The sequence below is a fragment of the Somniosus microcephalus genome, chromosome 11, assembly GCF_052327205.1.
Source record: "Somniosus microcephalus isolate GS21.2 chromosome 11, FLI_Smic_1.0, whole genome shotgun sequence".
Taxonomy (NCBI): Eukaryota; Metazoa; Chordata; class Chondrichthyes; order Squaliformes; family Somniosidae; genus Somniosus; species Somniosus microcephalus.
Genome location: NC_140997.1, coordinates 222,113,135 through 222,134,270, shown reverse-complemented (window position 1 = coordinate 222,134,270; position 21,136 = coordinate 222,113,135). Strand labels below are relative to the sequence as shown.

Here is a 21,136-nt window from a genome sequence, read left to right as displayed (position 1 = left end):
GAATGTAAGTTGTGAGGAGGATGCAAGGAGGCTTTAAGGGGATATAGACAGGCGAAGTGAGTGGGCAAGAATATGGCAAATGGAATATAATATGGAGAAATGTGAAGTTATCCACTTTGTAAGGAAAAATGGAAAAGCAGAGTATTTTTTAAATGGAGAGAGATTGGGAAATGTTGGTGTTCAGAGGGTCCTGGGTGTCCTTGTACACGAATCACTGAAAGTTAACATGCAGGTACAGCAAGCAATTAGGAAAGCAAATGGTATGTTGGCCTTTATTAGAAGAGGATTTGAGTATAAGAGTAAAGACGTCTTACTGCAATTATATAGGGCCCTGGTGAGACCACACCTGGAGTATTGTGTACAGTTTTGGTCTCCTTACCTAAGGAAGGATATACTTGCCATAGAGGGAGTGCAGCAAAGGTTCACCAGACTGATTCCTGGGATGGGGGGATTGTCCTATGAGGAGAGATTGAGTAGACTAGGCCTATATTCTCTAGAGTTTAGAAGAATGAGAGGTGATCTCACTGAAACATACAAAATCCTTACAGGACTTGACAGGGTAGATGCTGGGAGGATGTTTCCCCTGGCTGTGAAGTCTAGAACCAGGGGTGACAGTCTCAGAATAAGGGGTCGGCCATTTAGGACTAAGATGAGGAGAAATTTCTTCACTCAGAGGGTGGTGAATCTTTGGAATTCTCTACCCCAGAGGGCTGTGGAGGCTCAGTCGTGGAGTATATTCAAGACAGAGATCGATAGATTTTTGAATATTAAGGGAATCAAGGGATATGGGGATAGCGCAGGAAAGTGGAGATGAGGTAGAAGATCAGCCATGATCTAACTGAATGGCAGAGCAGGCTCAACGGGCCAAAAGGCCTATTCCTGCTCCTATTTCTTATATTCTTATTCAACCATGACAGGCAGATCACCCAAACACATTGCACCACACTCACTGACACACTGCACCACACTCACTGACACACTTCCCTTTCTCTTGCAGGACAAGGTGGCTCACAACCAGCAGGACCGAACTGGCGGGGGGCAAGCGTGCCTCCGTAACCTTACCCCGATGGGGGAGATGGTGCTGGCCATTATTGGGAGGGCCATCGTTGAGCCTGAAACAATGCAAGATGACGGTATCCTCATACGTAATCCTCCTTCCAATATCCCACTTTCCCCCCTCATCCCGCAATCTCTTCTGATTTAGAAGCTGCACATGATGTAAGCATGCACCTCTTGCTTCCCCCACCTCCCCCCATCGCTACCTTACCCTTGTGCCTTTCTCCTTTCAGATAGCCAGGAACTGCCACCTGGCCAGGCACTGGTGGAGGAGCACGATATTGAGGAGCACCAATACACTGATGATGAAGACACAGCACCGCCACTCGATATCACACTCGCAGCCACCAGCTCAGATACTGACAGTCTGTGTACTTTAGAGGATAGGTTAGGGGCGGGATCTGCAGGTGGTGAGACACCGGGCACGAGTGGCGTACAGCCAGGGCAGGGGGAAAGGGTAGTGCAGGTGCCAGCTCCCCGGAGGGCGAAGTCGCACACAAGTTCTGCTGCAGAGGGCTCAGATGAGGACTTCGATGGGGCGGCGTCCAGAAGAAGGTTGATGGGTATACACAATGAAATGCTTGGTGCATTGGCAGGCCTGCCAGAAAGCCTGCATGCATTGTCAAGGAGCATGGAGGAGTCCGGCACCAACCTTTGTGCAGAGCTTGGAGCCCATGATTTCCAGCATGAAAGTGATGGGCAACTCCATTAGCGCACTTGTGAACCCAACGATGATGCAGTGTCTGATGGCCAATGTCTCAGCTTCCATTGCAACACAAGCAGAAGCCACTCAATGTCTGAGTGCTGCAATGGAAGCTCAGACTTCGGTCATGCGAGCTCAGACTGTCTCATGAAGGCTGGGTTTACCAGTGTTGAAAGGGGTTTGCAGGGTGTCACAGCAGTCCTGCAATCTGTCCTCCAGCAGAGTACTACTAGGCTTGCTGAGGCGCCACCCCAGGGGAGTGGCAGTGGCTCCATGGAGCATGAACCTGCTGTCTCACGATGACAGCATTCGTCTTCCCACCACTGCCACTCCGCCCGTGCCCTTGCTGTTGCCTGTCAGCCAGCCCAGACTGTTGCCGCCCATGCTAAGGTGGTGCAGTATAAAGCATGACATCCTCCTGCAAGGCCATCTGCAGTCTCCCCCACTGAAACCATGCTGGGATAGACACTGTTCTGTGCAGCCAGGAGCGTGAGTCCTGAAAGCTATGTTGCCTACCTGGTGCCAGGGTAAAGGACATCTCCTCCGGGCTGGAGAAGAACTTGAGTGGGAGGGGGAGGATCCAGTTGTCATGGTCCACGTAGGTAACAACGACATAGGTAGCGTCAGGAATCTTATCATTCATGGAGAAATGACTCATGAAATAACACTGGGCGTCCAGCTGGTGGCGCCGTCCAAGGAGTATAAATACTCGGGCGTGGACCCAGCTTGTTCAGGACATTTTTGTTATCAGGAACTAGTGATGTAACTAGAATCTCCTGGTTGTGAAACAGTTGATTAAAGTCTTGTTTTATACTCAAACCAAGTGCTCAGTAGTCTTTTTACATCAGGTATGACTAAGAAAGAAGTTTTGCTGAGAGTTTGAGCAGCTAGGGACTAAATTAAAAAGCAGAACCACAAAAAGGTCATAATCTCTGGATTATTACCGGAGCCACGAGCAAATTGGCATAGGGTCAATAGGATCAGGGAGGTGAATGCGTGACTCAAAGATTGGTGTGGGAGAAGTGGGGTTCGATTCGTGGAGCACTGGCACCAGTACTGGGGAAAGAGAGAGCTGTTCCGTTGGGACGGACTACACCTGAACCATGCTGGGACCAGAGTTCTAGCGAATCGAATAACTATGGAGGTAGATAGGGCTTTAAACTAAATAAGGGGGTTGGGGGGGGGGGGGGGTGGGTGGGTGGTCCCAGTGGAGAGAAATCTAGAATGCTAAAAAGAGAAAAGACAAGGAAGCAGTGCAGGAAAGTGACTGGGGTAAGGATAACCAGAGTGTGTCAGGAAGGGACAGAGCGTACAAACAAAAGAGTGCACTAACAAATAGGGTCCGGGTAAGAAAAAATGGTAAGATAAATAGGGCCACCGTACAAAAAAATGTTAAGATGTCTAAAAATGTTAAAAAGACAAAATCTAAAGGCACTGTATCTGAATGTACGAAGCATTCGTAATAAGGTAGACGAATTAACAGCGCAAATAGATGAAAGCGGATACGATATAATTGCAATTACGGAGACATGGCTGCAGGGTGACCAAGGCTGGGAGCTGAATATCCAAGGATATTCGATATTGAGGAAGGACAGGCAAAAAGGAAAAGGAGGTGGGGTGGCATTGTTAGTAAAGGATGAAATCAGAGCAATAGTGAGAAAGGATATTGGCTCAGAAAATCCAGATATAGAATCAGTCTGGGTGGAGTTAAGAAGCACCAAGGGGCAGAAAGCATTGGTGGGAGTTGTCTATAGGTCTCCAAACAGTAGTGGTAATGTAGGGAACAGCATCAAACAGGAAATTAGAGATGCATGTAACAAGGGTACTACAGTAATCATGGGTGACTTTAACCTACATATAGACTGGCCAAACCAAATTCGCAATAATACTGTGGAGGATGAATTCCTGGAGTGTGTACGAGATGGTTTTTTAGACCAGTACTAGGGAACAGGCTATCCTAGATTGGGTATTGTGCAATGAGAAGGGGTTAGTTAATAATCTTGTTGTGCGGGGTCCTTTAGGGAAGAGTGACCATAACGTGATAGAATTCCTCATTAAGATGGAAAGTGAAGTAGTCCAATCCAAAACTAGAGTCCTAAATCTAAACAAAGGAAGCTACGAAGGTATGAGGAGGGAGTTGGCTATGATAGATTGGGGAGCTTCAGTAAAAGGCATGACGGTGGATAGGTAATAGCTAACATTTAAGGAACGAATGCATGAATTGCAATAATTATACATTCCTTTCTGGCGCAAAAACACAAAAGGAAAAGCGGCCCAACCATGGCTAACAAAAGAAATTAAGGATAGTATTAGATCCAAAGAGGAGTCATATAAAGTTGCCAGAAAAAGTAGCAAGCCTGAGGATTGGGAGCAGTTTAGGGTTCAGCAAAAAAGCACCAAGAGATTGATTAAGAGGGGAAAAATAGAGTATGAGAGTAAACTTGCAAGGAACATAAAAGCAGACTATAAAAGCTTCTACAAGTATGTAAAAAGAAAAAGATTAGTGAAGACAAATGTAGGTCCCTTACAGTCAGAAACGGGAGAATTTATAATGGGGAACAAGGAAATGGCAGAGCAATTAAACAAATGCTTTGGTTTGGTCTTCACGGAAGAGGACACAAATAACTTCCCAGAAATGCTAAGGAACCAAGAGAAGGAGGAATTAAAGGAAATTAGTATAAGCAAAAAAATAGTGCTGGAGAAATTAATGGGACTGAAAGACGATAAATCCCCAGGGCCTGATAATCGGCATCTCAGAGTACTAAAAGAGGTAGCCATGGAAATAGTGAATGCATTGGTTGTCATCTTCCAAAATTCTATAGATTATGGAACAGTTCCTGCAGATTGGAGGATGCCAAATGTAACCCCACTATTTAAAAAAGGAGAGAGAAAACAGGGAACTACAGACCGGTTAGCCTAACATCAATATTAGGGAAAATGCTAGAGTCTATTATAAAGGATGTGATAACAGGACACTTAGAAAATATCAACGGGATTAGACAAAGTCAACATGGATTTATGAAAGGGAAATCGTGTTTGACAAACCTACTGGAGTTTTTTGAGGATGTAACTGGTAGAATAGATAAGGGAGAACTAATGGATGTGGTGTATTTGGATTTTCAGAAGGCCTTTGATAAAGTCCCACATAAGAGGCTAGTGTGCAAAATTAAAGCACATGGGATTAGCATGGATTGAAAATTGATTAACAGACAGGAAACAGAGTAGGAATAAATGGGTCTTTTTCAGGGTGGCAGGCGGTGACTAGTTGGGTACCGCAGGGATCAGTGCTTGGGCCCCAGCTATTCACAATATATATCAATGATTTGGATGAGGGAACCAAATGTAATATTTCCAAGTTTGCTGACGACACGAAACTAAGTGGGACTGTGAGTTGTGAGGAGGATGCAAAGTGGCTTCAAGGTGATTTAGACATGTTGAGTGAGTGGGCAAATACATGGCAGATGCAGTATAACGTGGATAAATGTGAGGTTATCCACTTCAGTAGGCAAAACAGAAAGGCAGAGTATTATTTAAATAGTGATAAATTGGGAAATGTTGATGTACAATGGGACCTGGGTGTCCTTGTACATCAGTCACTGAAAGCAAACATGCAGGTGCAGCAAGCAGTTAGGAAGGCAAATGGTATGTTGGCCTTCATTGCAAGAGGAATTGAGTACAGGAGCAAGGATGTCTTACTACAGTTATACAGGGCCTTGGTGAGACCACACCTGGAGTACTGTGTGCAGTTTTGGTCTTCTTACCTAAGAAAGGATATACTTGCATAGAGGGAGTGCAGCGAAGGTTCACCAGACTGATTCCTGGGATGGCAGGACTGTCGTATGAGGAGAGATTGGGTCGGCTAGGCCTGTATTCACTAGAGTTTAGAAGAATGAGAGGATATCTCATTGAAATGTATAAAATTCTGACAGGGATAGACAGAATGGATGCAGGGAGGATGTTTCCCCTAGATGGGGGCTCTAGAACTAGGCAGGGGTCACAGTCTCAGGATACGGGGTAGGGCATTTAGGACTGAGATGAGGAGAAATTTCTTCACTCAGAGGGTGGTGAACCTATGGAATTTTTTAACCACAGAAGTCTGTGGAGGCCAAGTCACTGAATATATTTAAGAAGGAGATAGATAGCTTTGTAGATGCAAAAGGCATCAAGGGGTATGGGGAGAGACCAGGAACATGGTATTGAGATAGAGAATCAGCCATGATCATATTGAATGGCGGAGCAGGCTCGAAGGGCCGAATGGCCTACTCCTGCTCCTATTTTTTTTTCTATGTTTCTATGAAAGTCATCAGTCTTCAACCAGCCATGCTGCAATCACTGGGATAGCACTTCGTAAAAGCACTAGGACAAACACTAAGGGACTGCACAAAGGTGATTAGTTGACTTTGTTATGTAATATTGGATCGATTGATGGATAAAGTTGGTTTGGAATGTTTCTTTAGTGGTGGATTTTATTTCAGCATGGTGGCCAAGAAGTCGCTGTGATGGTCAGTAACAGAGGGAAGGCAAGATGTGGGACTATTGTTGAATGTGGAATTGGGGTTGCGTTCACTGGTTCCACACTCAGAGGAGCCGATCACAGACAGGCTGGGCAGAAAGGGGCTGTCTGGGTTGCCTCCTCCCATCCGTTTCCTCCTCCTCCGCTGGTCGCCGTATGCCTGGTGGCAAGGGCTGTGGAGCATACAGCAGACGACGACGAATCTGGAGACGCGCTCTGGCGAGTACTGCAGGGCTCCTCCAGAGTGGTCCAGGCAGTGACGCATTGTTTAAGGAAGCCAATGGTCTGTTCTATCAGATTCCGTGTGGCAGCATGGCTTTTGTTATATGCATGCTGCCTACGTGTACGGTGTGTACATGCGCACGTGTGTGTGCGCGCGTGCGCGTCTGCGTGTTGCGCAGCGGAGTCATGAGCCAGGTGGTCAGCGGATAGCCCTTGTCGCCCAGTAGCCACCCTCAGGTTTGTGGTGGTGGCTCAAAGACTCAGGGAACAGCGGACTAAAAGCATCATGACTGCTGCCAGGATACCGGGCATTCACCCTCATGATGTGCAGAGTGAGCGGTATCCTTCGCGCTCGCCGTACATCTCAGTATTTAGATGCAGTGTCCCCAAAGCCATTTGCATGCAGTCGATGACGCCCTGCACCGTGGGGAAGCCTGCTATCCTGGCAAAGCCATGTGCACGCTCCATCTGCTTCTCTCTGGTCAGAGAGCAGACAATGAAGTCCCCTCTCCTGACATAAAGAGCATCTGTCACCTCTCTTATGCAGCAGTGGACGGCGAACTGAGAGATGTTACAGGTGTCGCCTGCTCCAGCCTAGAAGGATCCCGACGTGAAGAAATTCAGGGCTATGGCCACCTTCACAGCCACTGAAAGCACTGGCCTTGCCCTGGTGTGAGGCTGCAGGTCTGGTTGCAAGAGGTGGCAGAGTTCTGTGAGCACTTCCTTTGTAAAGCGCAGACGCCTCACACACTGCTCCTGGCTCAGGCTGAGGTAAGAGAATTGCTCTCTGAAGACCATAGGTGGGTAAGGCCCCCTGCTGAGAGCCCTTCTCTCCCTCCTCCCTCTGCGAGCAGCTTGTCCGCTTCTTTGCCGCCTCTGCTGCATCTCCCTATCATGCTGCAGGCCAAGGGGGAATGGCAACTGCAGCACCCATGACTGCGAGCAAGTGGTCTGGCCAGAACTCTTGAATTCAGAAGCAAGGCCTTCTCCACTTGCAGCAGCACCACTCCCTGTCACCTAAAATCATAGAAAGTTACAGCACGGAAGGAGGCCATTTCGGCCCATCGTGTCCGCACCGGCCAACAAAGAGCTATCCAGCCTAATCCCACTTCCCAGCTCTTGGTCCGTAGCCCTGCAGAGCATCCCAAGTGCACATCCAAGTCCTTTTTAAATGTGGTTAGGGTTCCTGCCTCTACCACCCTTTCAGGCAGTGAGTTCCAGAGCCCCACAACCCTCTGGGTGAAGACATTTCCCCTCAAATCCCCTCTAAACCTCACCAACTTAAAAACAAATCTCTGGAAAGCACCAAACACTTCTACAAACTTACACAGAGCCAGTAGAAATTAATCAGCAACTAACCGGAGAGCAGTTGCTGAAACATTTAAATATTGCTTGTGGGGGGTTCCTTGCTGCTGCTGAATTCACGTACAGCTGTGAGAGGTTAAGACAGGGCGTTAACTCTAGCATTGAGGACGAAAATGGCAGCGCTGGCATCAAATCAGCGTTGCACGCTGACTGACGTCACGATCTGCCTACTCTACATACTTCCGGCGCACGCACCTAATGGCTGCCCTCACCAAAATGCCGTCCGGTGTGGTCCGTGCTAGAAATGTGCATGGGTGGTGCGGACGCCATTTCCAACACCTGTAGCGCCGAAAAATCGGGCACTACAGAACTGAATTTCTAGCCCAGAGTCTTTGCTAAATTCCTTTCTATGAAGGCTTTGCCTTCTGAAGGACACAGAATGAGACCATTGTGCTTCTCAAACCAACTCCTTTTGACGGACCGTGCGCAAATGGTGCTGCCAATAAACCCTCCCCAAATTATTCAGCCTAAAAAGAGTTGAATAACGTGAGGTAATGTTGTTAAAGAGCAAATCAGCTAAGTAAACGTGTGTGAAAAGGATTTTGTAATTTCTCTTTAGCCTGAAAAATTAACATAAACAGCAACAGTTCTCTAGCAGGCCCCTCCCCCAAAAATGGATGAAGCAGGGAAGCACTGAAGCAGTTGAAGTGGAGGTGATGGATTAAATATGATGGAACAGGGCTGTTGAAAGGTATGAGATATAAAGTGGGAAACTACCCCATGGATCAGACTAATGGACAAAAACAGTCCTTTATGGCCCTGTACAGGCCACATTTGTTCTGAGGGATCTATCTGGCCAAGGAGTTAAAAATGTCTAGCAACTAGTCACGGGTAACGTGGAACTTGCTCGATTGCCTTACGTAGTCGGGGAAGAATTTCCCAGAGTTTTTTCTTGGAAATGAACCTCAAGCTTTTTCCTCTTTTTTAACTTCCCCAACAACAGTTTATGTAATGTCAGCAATACCTTGAATTGGGGAGGAATTGCCCTAGTTTTTTTCCTAGAATTGGTGACAGCCTTTCTTCCCCTTTTTTTTGCCTCCTGCAGTTTATGTAGTGTCGCTAACACCTCCTTGACCTTGACTGTGCTCAGATAACCTAACAAATTTGTCCGACTCGTCTGTCCCTGCTGTTCAGTACACAAAACAGATCAACTAATCTCATGTTAAGGCGTGGTACATACAGTGTCTTCATTTGGGCACAAGTGGACCCACTCTTCTTCAATGTCAGCTGTTCTTCTGAAGATGATTGGTCTACAGGTTGCCTGGTCTTCGTTGAAAGCACTTTTACCAGCATTTATAACCCTGAAAAGAGAATCAAGGTGTTAGAGGAGAAATGAACAGTTAAGAGCATACCCTCCTTTCACTATTTGTCAGCCGTGGCTCTCTGGGTAGCACCCTCGCCTCCGAGCCAGAAGGTCGTGGGTTCAAGTCCCACTCCAGAGACTGGAGCACAAAAATCTAGGCTGACACTCCCAGTGCAGTGCTGAGGGAGTGCTGCACTGTCGGAGGTGCCGTCTTTCGGATGAGACGTTAAACCGAGGCCCCGTCTACTCTCTCAGGTGGCCAATATTAATCCCTCAACCAACATCTAAAATCAGATTATCTGGTCATTATCACATTGCGGTTTGTGGGAGCTTGCTGTGCGCAAATTGGCTGCCGCATTTCCTACATTACAACAGTGACTACACTTCAAAAAGTACCTCATTGGCTGTAAAGCGCTTTGAGACGTCCGGTGGTCATGAAAGGCGCTATAGAAATGCAAGTCTTTCTCCTTTTGTACACTGTAGTTAGAATGCTTTAAACCTCTAAATACACTTATCTGTACTTTTATTAAACTCAGAAAAGTGCTCGTCACTGGTAGTCTCTTGGCTTTTTGGCCAAGAAGTATGTTTATTAGGATCTTTAGAATCCTCCAACCTCCTCATCCAAAACTCCGCTGCCACATCCTATCCCGCGCAAAGTCCGGCTCACTAATGATGCCCTTTCTCACCTGACTTAGGCTGGCTCCTGGTCGCCCAACATCTCAAACTTAAAATTCTTAGCCTTGTATTTAAATCCATCCATGGCCTCTCCCTTCCCCATCTCTGTGACCTCACCCAGTGGTACAACAAATACCCCCGCAACCCATGTTCTCAGTCGCCCCTTTTATATTCCACCCCCTCCGTTTGCCTCATCATTGGCAGCCATGCCTTCAGCCGCCTAGGGATTCTCTTCCCAACTGAGCCTACACTCCTGACAAACTGCCCGTTAGTCATGAAGCCCTTTCAAAGTTTTTTATTTGAAGCTCTCTAAATAAAGTCAGCCTAAAAGAGTGGAATGAAAACCCTTCAACCAAACTCCAACTTCTGAACTGCCAAACTGAAAAGAAAAGCAGAACAAAAATACTTTGCTCAATTCAAAGGAAGCATGAGTGGTGAGGACCTGGAACTCGCTGCCGACGGAAGTGGTGGAAGCGGAAACACTCAATGTTTTCAAGGGGAGACTGGATAGGCACTTGAGGGAAATAAACTTGCAGGGCTACGGGGATAGAGCGGGGGAATGGGACTGACTGGATTGCTCTACAGAGAGCCGGCACGGACTCGATGGGCCGAATGGCCTCCTTCTGTGCCGTTATGACTCTATCACTTATATGCAGTGAACGCCAGCAAGTTTAATGCTGGAGTTGGGGATCTTGAGTTAAAGTATCCGGCACTTGCTTTCGGTTTGTGAGCTCTTTGCCTTCTAGATTATTGCGCTAGTAGATGGCTGCCACAGGAATGGAAGCAAATAATTCAGTCCAACAACTCTGATGGTGTCACAAACTACAACAAAAACTTGCATTTACGCAGCTCCTTTAACGAAGTAAAACGTCCCAAGGTGTTTCATAGCAGTGTAAACACACAAAAATTGACAGAGTCGAAGGAGATATTAGGACAAGTAACTAAAATCTTTCTCAAAGAGGTAGGTTTTAAGGAGTTTCTTAAAAGAGAGCGAGAGAGATAGAGAGGCGGAGAGGTTTAAGGAGGGAATCCCGGAGCTTGGGGCCTTGCCGGCTGAAGGCAGGGCCACCAATGGCGGGGCAAAGGGAGTGGGGGGAGGACGCACAAGAGGCCAGAGTTGGAGGCACACAGAGTTCTCGGGGGGGGGGGGGGGGGGTTGTGGGGCTGGAGGAGGTTACAGAGATAGGATGGGGCGAGGCCATGGAGGGATTTGAACACAAGGATGAGAATTTTTTAAATTAAGGCATTGGTGGACTGGAAGCCAATGCCAATGTAGTTCAGGAACACAGGGGTGATGGTGAACAGGACTTGGTGCAGCAAAGCCAAACCAGTTTATAATTACCAACCGAATCCTGGCTTTAAACTCAATACCACTTATCTTGTAATGTTAGTGCAGCTTGGCTCAGTGGTAGCACTCTTGAACCGGCTACCTTGTGACTGGACGGCAAGTCCCACTCCTAGACTCAAGCACGTAATCTGGGCCAACAGTTCAGTGTAGTGATGAGGGAGAGCTGCATTGTCAAAGTCAACATCTTTCAAATTAGCCATGAAATTAATGCCCCATCTGCCTGTTCAAGGGGAAGTAACAGATCCCGCGGCACTTTTGCAAAGACCACGCAGTTCTTCCAGTGTCCCAGCCAACCAACATCTAGCCCTCAATCAACACCGCCAAAATAGATCAACTGCCCATCCAACCTTGTGTCGATTGTAGGTCTTTGCTACAAAAACTGGCTGCTAGGCTTACCAACCAAACAACAATAATTAATTGGCTGAGAATTGCTTTGGGGACCCTGAGGATATGAAAGGCACTATATAAATGCAAATCTTTCATTATATAAAATCCAGTGTCATCTTGGCATCTCTTTTCGGCAAGTTACGAGGCAGAAATTAATGCTTGAAAAATTGAGAATATTCATCGGTGATTCTTCCTTCTGCTCTGCAGGACAGCTCCAGAACACAATGAGATCCCACATCATTGAGCCAGCCATTCTTCTTTTTCATTCAAGCAAAGATATGCACAAAATCCCGAAAGCATGCCCCTGAATGAGTGTCCGCTGTGGCTCAGTGGGTAGCACTCTCTCCTCTGAGTCAGAAGGTTGTGGGTTCAAGTCCCACTCCAGGGACTTGAACACAAAAATCTAGGCTGACACTCCAGTGCAGTGCTGAGGGAGCGCTGCACTGTCGGAGGTGCCGTCTTTCGGATGAGATGTTAAACCGAGGCCCCATCTGCTCTCTCAGGTGGACGTAAACGATCCCATGGCCCTATTTTGAAGAAGAGCAGGGGAGTTATCCCCGGTGTCCTGGCCAATATTTATCCCTCAACCAACATCACTAAAAATGGATTATCTGGTCATTATCACATTGCTGTTTGTGGGAGCTTGCTGTGCGCAAATTGGCTGCTGCGTTTCCTACATTACAACAGTGACTCCACTTCAAAAATACTTCATTGACTGTAAAGCGCTTTGGGACATCCGGTGGCCGTGAAAGGCGCTATATAAATGCAAGTCTTTCTTTCTTTTGAATATCCGACACTCCAAGTGCTGTTTGAAACTAAGAATACAGACAGGATCGTAGGCTCCAGAATTTGAACAAACTCTCCCACTAACTCATTCATGGCACCTTGGCATAAAATACACAGAAATGCATAGAGGTTACCAACTGGAAACAGGCCCTTCGGCCCAACCAGCCCGTGTTGGCCTTTACCCCCCACCCCCCCGCGTGAGCAAATGGCTCCAGTGACATTTCCCCACCATGTTCCCAAGTCCCTTCAGCCCCTCATCCACCCAGTCAGTCTAATGTTGACATTGTTTCTGCCTCAACCGCTAACCCTGGAAGTGAATTCCACAGCCTCACAACTCCCGCCAGCTGCTGCATGCAGCGCTCAGGCTCGGCTTTGCACAGCCACAGTCAGGCTCTCAGCATAAAGACGCCTTTCACTTGTGCACACGCCGTTGTATATTTTGGGAATATAAAACTGACACATTGCACAATTTTTTAACCAAAGCGTTGAGTCACAAGTGCATCCTCGGCTGTTTCAGCAGACTTTGCACCACATACTAAAAGGTGCCTCTCAACCACAAAACGGGAAGAGGGCGATAAGCTGGTTGGTATGAATTCTGCACTGGCCTGATGAGAACCATTTAACTTCACAGAACACTGATCGCCAATCACCCAAGTAAAACTCTGGCATTATTACCAAGTGTCACAGCTTTAATAGTCACATGGAATATCAGCACCTGACCACACATTTCAACAGTACAATGCGATCCTTAACCATCAAATTTAGGAAATGTGATTCTGTAAGTTCCTCACTGACTAGAATCTGCAATAACAACAGAAAATGCTGGAAATACTCAGCAGGTCAGGCAACGTCATGGAGACAGAAACAGAGTTAACATTTCGGGTCGATGACCCTTCGTCGGAACTCTAGAATCTGCATTTGTTTCGTTTTTAAAAACAGGAGTTTCCACAATTTTTTTTCGTGTCAAAAGATTTATTAGAATGTGGCCCAGCGAACAGCATTTGTTACATCAGTAGGGCCTACATGACATCTAGCAGTACACAGTACTGTGCATCAATGTACGCCCAATTTGGGTCTAATCAGGTACCAAAGCCAAGACAATGGCGTCCGTCTGACTCAGGGCTGTTTGGGGTCCAGCAACGGACCATTGAATAGGTTTGAGCGTTTGCTCTGTCCTTTCAAGGATGATTGTAAAGCAGGCACATTTTCCATGAAATCCTTGTATTCAGGTCGTCATTCTGAACTCCCCAATGCTCTGCCACACATTCTCTATCGCACCATTAGCTCAGCAATAGGTCCATGGCAGCCAGCCAGCTTGCCGTAAATCCTATTGCTATTCATACTCAATCATCCATGAAACTTGTATCCCCCCCAGTAAGCTCCTTCAGGGCTGGCAGATGTTTTAACTGACTGTAAACTAAATGTGTCTTTCAGAACATTTCTTGAATTTCTTTATCATCCAAATTTCTCTACCCATTGATTCATGCTTTTTTAAAAAAATATTCGTTCCTGGGATGTGGGCGTCACTGGCAAAGCCAGCATTTATTGCCCGTCCATAATTGGACCTTGAACCGCTGCAGTCCGTGTGGTGAAGGTACTCCCACAGTGCTGTTAGGGAGGGAGTTCCAGGATTTTGACTCAGCGACATTGAGGGAACAGCAATATATTTCCAAGTCAGGATGGTGTGTGACTCGGAGGGGAACTTGGAGGTGGTGGTGTTCCCATGTGTCTGCTGCCCTTGTCCTTCTAGGTGGTAGAGGTTGCGGGTTTGGAAGGTGCTGCCGAAGAAGCCTTGGCGAGTTGCTGCATCTTGTAGATGGTGCACACTGCAGCCACGGTGCGCCGGTGGTGGAGGGAGTGAATGTTTAATGTGGTGGATGGGATTGCAATCAAGCGGGCTGCTTTGTCCTGGGTGGTGTCGAGCTTCTTGAGTGTTGTTGGAGCTGCACTCATCCAGGCAAGTGGAGAGTATTCCATCACACTCCTTACTTGTGCCTTGTAGATGGTGGAAAGGCTTTGGGGAGTCAGGAGGTGAGACACTCGCCACAGAATACCCAGCCTCTGACCTGCTCTTGTAGCCACAGTATTTATGTGGCTGTTCCAGTTAAGTTTCTGGGTATAATTTCACAGCTACTGTGGATGCATTTATGACCAGGAGCTTTGGAGTACCTTCTTCAAAAGTGGCATCATCCGTGCACATGCTCAGACAGGGCAAGTCTGCCGGCAACGTAACTGGAGGGCATTATCGCCAAGTATGGTCCTGTCCTCGCTAGATGTTCTTAAAATGCTAGATGTTCTTAAAAGACGTTTTAATCCTTTTTAAAAAATAAATAAATGAACTAAAACACATTTTTTTCCTTTAATTGGAGCTCGCTACCACAAGGAGTGGTTGAAAGAAAAGAAAGACTTGCATTTACAGCCAATGAAGTACTTTTGAAGTGGAGTCATTGTTGTAATGTGGGAAACGCAGCAGCCAATTTGCGCACAGCAAGCTCCCACAAACAGCAATGTGATAATGACCAGATCCTCTGTTTTTGTTATGTTGGTTGAGGGATAAATATTGGCCAGCATAACTCCCCTGCTCTTCTTCGAAATAGTGCCATGGGATCTTTTACGTACACCTGAGAGGGCAGACGGGGCCTCGGTTTAACATCACATCCGAAAGACGGCACCTCTGACAGTGCAGCACTCCCTCAGCACTGGCACTGGGAATGTCAGCCTAGATTTTTTTATGTGTTCAAGTCCCTGGAGTGGGACTTGAACCCACAACCTTCTGACTCAGAGGAGAGTGTGCTACCAACTGAGCCACTGGCTGACACTGTTGAGGTGAATAGCATAGGTGCATTTAAGGGGAAGCTAGAAAAGCACATGAGGGAGAAATTAATAGGATATGTTGATGGGGTTAGATGAAGAAGGATGGGAGGAGGGTCGTGAGGAGCATAAACAGCACCATGGACCTGTTGGGCTGAATGGCCTGTTTCTGTGCTGTAAATACTTTGTCATACTTTGTAATTGTTGTCATTCTATGCGCCATTCCTGGGACTTGAGGGAGGAAGACGACAGGCAGGCAACTTTCCCATCCCCACACCCCCAAGCCTTTGCCTGAGCTGTTTAGTTACCTCCGGCTGTGAGAGTTCTCTCCTACATAGACAGCTCACCCTATGGGGAAATCACAGCACAAATCCTGGTTCCAAAATATAATAGCGTAGCAAATTATTTTCTAAAATGATAAACCTAAAATCTAAGATATGGTCCGAAATATTATAAACTGGCAGCTTGGCTCAGTCGGTAACACTCCCGTCTGAGCCAGAAGATCATGGGTTTGAGCAACACTCCAGGACTTGATCACATAATATAGACCCACAGTTCAGTACTGAGGGATGATACATTCAATCAATGTCCCATTTGCTTGCTCAGGTCAACAGAAAAGATCCCATGAACTTTTCAATGTTCATCCCTCAACCAACACCACCAAAAACAGATCAACTGTCATTCATCTCATTTAGTGTTTGTGGGACCTTGCTACGCACAAATTAGCTGCCTCATTTGCCTATGTAGCAACAGTGACTGCACTTCCAAAGTGAATCTCCGCACAGCGAGTTTTCTGATCCAAAACCTGTGGGGGTGTCGAACAAAGGACGGGTACTTTGCCTACAAGGAGTGAAGGGGGATGTGGAGGGAGAGAAGATCAGAGAGCGAACAAAGAAATTCTAATGCTTCAATGTGAATTAATAAAAGTTTGAATGAACAACAGACTTCTCCATTCAAGAGATTGCCTCCAATTTATCTTTTATTCTGCAGGTGGTGCTAATTCTCCCGCAGGCCTGGGGAATATTGCTCTTAACTCAAGTTTCACATTTGAAATTTATTGGTTTCTTACCTCATGCCCATCGATTTATTAATTCTTCACTCCTTTGAACAAGCACAATTTGCATTTATATTGCACCTTTAATGTTAAAAAAGTCTCAAGGTCATTCACAAGGAAGCGAATGATGTAAACATGAGATAATAATGAAAATAAAGGAACAGATATTTTAAGTCACCTTTGCACCTTACTGAGAGTACCTTTTAATCAGTAAAGATAAACTCCAAACTTGGCGTCACCTAATCACTGCTTCTTGATTTACCTTCTCTTTTACCCTTTTCAACCACAGAACAACAACTTGTATTTATATAGCGCCTTTAACGTAATAAAACGTCCCAAGGCGCTTCACAGGAGTGTTGTGAAACAAAATTTGACACCGAGCCACATAAGGAGAAATTAGGGCAGTTGGTCAGAGGTAGGTTTTAAGGAGCTTCTTAAAAGGAGGAGAGCGAGGGAGAGAGGTGGAGAGGTTCAGGGAGGGAATTCCAGAGCTTAGGGCCTAGGCAGCTGAAGGCACAGCCACCAATGGTGGAGCGATTAAAATCAGGGAGGCTCAAGAGGGCAGAATTAGAGGAGCGCAGATATTTCAGGGGGTTATGGGACTAGAGGAGATTCTTCTTCTTCTTAGGCAGTCCCTCGGAACCGAGGATGACTTGCTTCCACATTAAAAATGATTTCGCAGGTGGCTGAGGAGTTCAATGCGGGACCTACAGTCTCTGTCACAGGTGGGGCAGACGGTGTTTGAAGGGGCGGGTGGGTGGGGTGCTTGGGTTGACGTGCGCTCCTTGCGCTGCCTGCATTTGGCTTCCGCTTGCTCCCGGCGAATAGACTCGAGGTGCTCGGCGCCCTCCCGGATGTTTCTCCTGCACTTTGTGCAGTCTTGGGCCAGGGATTCCCAGGTGTCGATGGGGATGTTACACTTTTTCAAGGAGGATTTGAGGGTGTCTTTATAGCGTTTCCTCTGCCCACCTGGGGCTCTCTTGCCGTGCCGGAGCTCCGAGTAGAGCGCTTGTTTTGGGAGTCTCGTATCGGGCATGCAGACAATGTGACCCGTCCATCGGAGCTGATCGAGGGTGGTCAAAGCTTTGATGCTGGGGATGTTGGCCTGAGCAAGAACACTGACGTTGGTGCGCCTATCCTGCCAATGGATTTGCAGGATCTTGCGGAGGCAGCGTTGGTGGTACCTCTCCAGTGCTTTGAGGTGCCTGCTGTACATGGTCCATGTCTCCGAGGCATACAGCAGGGCGGGTTATCACTGCTGCTCTGTAGACCATGAACTTAGTGCCGGGTTTGAGGTCCTGGTCTTCAAACACGCTGTTCCTCAGGCGACCGAAGGCTGCACTGGCACACTGAAGGCGGTGTTGGACTTTGTCGTCGACATCTGCCCTTGTTGACAGTAGACTCCCGAGGTATGGAAAGTGGTCCACGTTGTCCAAGGCCTTGTCGTGGATTTTGATAATTGGGGGGCAGTACTGTGTGGTGGGGGCAGGTTGGTAGAGGACCTTTGTCTTACAGATGTTTAGTGTAAGGCCTATGCTCTCGTACGCTTCGATGAAGGTGTTGACGATGGTTTTGAGTTTGACCTCCGAGTGAGCGCAGACGCAAGCATCGTCTGCATACTGTAATTCGACGACAGAGGATGGGACGACCTTGGATCTGGACTGGAGGCGACGGAGGTTGAACAGTTTCCTGTTTGTTCTGTAAATTAGCTCCACTCCAGTGGGGAGCTTACTGAAGGTGAGATGGAGATTACAGAGAGAGATAGGGAGGGGCAAGTCCACAGAGGGATTTGAAAACAAGGATAAGAATTTTAAAATCAAGGCCTCCTTCTGTGTTGTATTTAAAGAACATTCTTTAAAGGTCAGGATAATTCACATCAGGTTTTTTTTTATATCTGTGATCAATCTAAGCCCTTCACCTAATAATAAATAAAATGAAAAATAACAACAGAAAATGCTGGAAAAACTCAGCAAGTCAGGCAACATCCGTGGAGAGAAATTTGAGTTGACGTTTCGGGTTTGACCCTTCTTCAATAAATAAAATGACTTTATTGTGTTCTTTGAACTACAGATCCACAAACATTGGCACAAGCACCAAAATTATTTTTCTGCAAATTGCCAGCAGGGCTGAAAATAAAGTTTAAATAAACATAAATGAATAAATACCGAGCAGGTGCACTAGCACCCAAGGGCACCTTTAAATCCTGCTGAGTGTTAGGATTCCTCAATGGACAGAATTGTCATGAGAGTAAGAAGGGGAGAAATTGTTTTACACAGTGAGTTGTTATGATCTGGAATGCACTGCCTGAAAGGGTGGAGTGGGACTAATTGGATCGCATTCAAAGAGCCAGCGCAGGCTCGATGGGCTGAATGGCCTCCTGTGTTGTACAATTCTAAGAACATTCTTTAAAGGTCAGGCTAATTCACATCAGTTTTTTTTTCAAAGTACCTGTGTATAAAAGATTAATTCTGATATTTTAGTAAAAAAGACTTGCACTTATATAGCGCCTTTCACAACCTCAGGACATCAAAAAGCACTTTACAGATAATGAAGTACTTTTGAAGTGTAGTCGCTGTTGTAATGTAGGAAACGCGGCAGCCAATTTGCGCACAGCAAGCTCCCACAAACAGCAATGTAATAATGAGCAGATAATCTGTTTTTTTTTGTGTGAAATAACAACAGAACGTGCTGGAAACACTCAGCAGGTCAGGCAGCATCGAGGAGGAGCGAGAAACAGAGTCAATGTTTCGGGTCGAGCCTTTCGTCAGATGTTGTGATGTTGACCGAGAGATAAACATTGGGCAGGACACCGGGGCGAACTCCCCTGCTCTTCTTCGAAATAGTGTCATGATAATCTTTTACGTCCACCTGAGGGAGCAGAGGGGGCCTCGGTTTAACGTCTCATTCGAAAGACGACACCTCCGACAGCGCAGCGCTCCCTCAGCACTGCACTGGGAGTGTCAGCCTAGATTTTTGTGTTCAAGTCCCTGGAGTGGGACTTGAACCCACAACCTTCTGACTCAGAGGCGAAGGTGCTACCCACTGGGCATCTGTGCATAAATGATTAATTCTGATACTTCAGAACAGCCTGCTTTTGGGAAGGTAAGCAAAAGAGCACTTTTGTTGGAATCAAGGAAAGACCCGAGTGACAGCAAGAAAGAACTTTTGTCAGACACACACACACAAGGACAAGTCATTTCCTGCTGAAACTCACTCTGCGTAGCCTGTGTTCCAGGGCAGCTTCTTCTTCCTCGGAGGGACCAGGACTGGCCTGGCCCTGTGATCCACGGACAGGCCGGCTTCCCCCGGGGTTTGGTGCAGAAAGTGTGGTCGGCAGCAAAGGTTCTCGCTCGGTTCTCGGTTGGCAGAGGCGGCGGTCTGGCGGCTCTCGGTCCGTCTCTTCAACCTCTTGAACATGCCTGCAACTCTGCTTTGTTAACTAACAGCCGGGACTGAACCAATGATGTCTCCCAGTCCAGGCTGACGCGGCGGAGAAGAGAAACGTTGTCTTTTTTCTGGGGAATGTTTAATTCGTACCATTTGGGGGGGGGGGGGGGGGGGAGACAGAAACGGTCTCAATCCGATCTCAGCTTGTCTGGAAAACAAGTGAGGAAGTTCCTGTCCGCTGAGAGTGAGCGCTTGGTGTTTCGAGTTTCTGGGTAACTTTGAACCTGTGCAACGTGCACTGACCGCCCAATGACTGAGCTCAGTGCAGAACTAATCTAACACAGTGGGCTGAACGTTGTCAGTGCTCAGAGGGCGGGTTTGGCGGTTGGTCAGCTCTCAAAATAGCAAAGACTGACAGCGGGTAGACAACCCGCCTCCACTCCAGTCTCCCAGGTGTCGGGTCACATAAAAGGTTACTGCATAAGATAAGAGCTCACCGGTTTGGGGGTAATATATTAGCATGGATAGAGAATTGGCTAACTAACAGAAAGCAGAGAGTCGGGATAAATGGGTCATTTTCCGGTTGGCAAACGGTAACTAGTGGGGTGCCACAGGGATCGGTGCTAGGGCCTCAACAATTTACAATCTACATTAATGACTTGGATGAAGGGACCGAGTGTAATGTAGCCAAGTTTGCGGATGATACAAAGATGGGTGGGAAAGCAAGTTGTGCAGAGGATTCAAAGGGCTGGATTTGCTCAGCCTCCGAGGAGGCGGGTATGGAGGTGGGACTGCCGGGAAAGTTGCAGAATTTGGGGATGGGTGGCAAACGTTGCCAGGAGGCAGGAAGCCATCTGGCCCCGGGTCCCGTCTCCTTGGAGGCGGGAAGGGATTAAAGTCTATTAACTGCCTGTTAACAGGTAGTTAACAGGCAGAAAATAGGATTATCCCCATTTTTCGTGCTGAAGTGCGGGCTTTCCGACCTTGGGGAACCCTGCCTAGGTGTAGGAGGTGAGTAGGAGGTCTGCGGGGGTCGGAGGGGTCTGAAAGTGCGATGTAGAGGTGAGTGATGGGTGCAAGTGTGGAGTGTAAGTACAGGTACAACACCGGTAATCCGGCACCTGACGGTCTGGCACCTTCAGTGGTCCGGCACGAGGAAGGTCCTGCTGTCACATTCCCTCCCTGGGATGGGTCCGGCTCAGGTCCCGGGACAGCCGCCGGGTCAGGATCAGCGCCTGGACCGCGCAGCATCACCGACTCGGCGGAGTGATGGAGCCCGAGCCCGAGCAGCCCGTGGGCGGCGGGGTCGGCGGCAGCACAGGGAGGGCAGCAGCAGGAAGAGGAGGAGCAGGTGGTGGCGGTGTTTGTGGTGACTTTCGACACCTTCAGTGGTTCGGAATTTTCAGTGGTCCGGCACCGGCCTGGTCCCGAGGGTGCCGGATTACCGGGGTTGTATCTGTATGTGAGGTGAGTGTAAAGTGTTAGAAAATGGTAACTTACCTTTGTTTCTACCTATAGCCTTCAGC

At 47.4% G+C, this 21,136-nt stretch overlaps 1 protein-coding gene across 1 annotated transcript in view; it reads right to left on the bottom strand.

Moving 5' to 3' along the window:
• Positions 1–19,918, bottom strand: part of LOC147111267 (protein phosphatase 1M-like) — a 37,885-nt gene extending 17,967 nt beyond the window's left edge. Inside the window, exons 1-2 of the mRNA XM_086002010.1 lie at positions 19,438–19,918; positions 9,040–9,160 (exon numbers count right to left, since the gene is read on the bottom strand). Of these exons, the coding sequence (XP_085858136.1) occupies positions 9,040–9,160; positions 19,438–19,640 (324 nt within the window). The 5' untranslated portion in view covers positions 19,641–19,918. The remainder of the gene's footprint in view (positions 1–9,039; positions 9,161–19,437) is intronic.
• Positions 19,919–21,136: the final 1,218 nt, after the last annotated feature.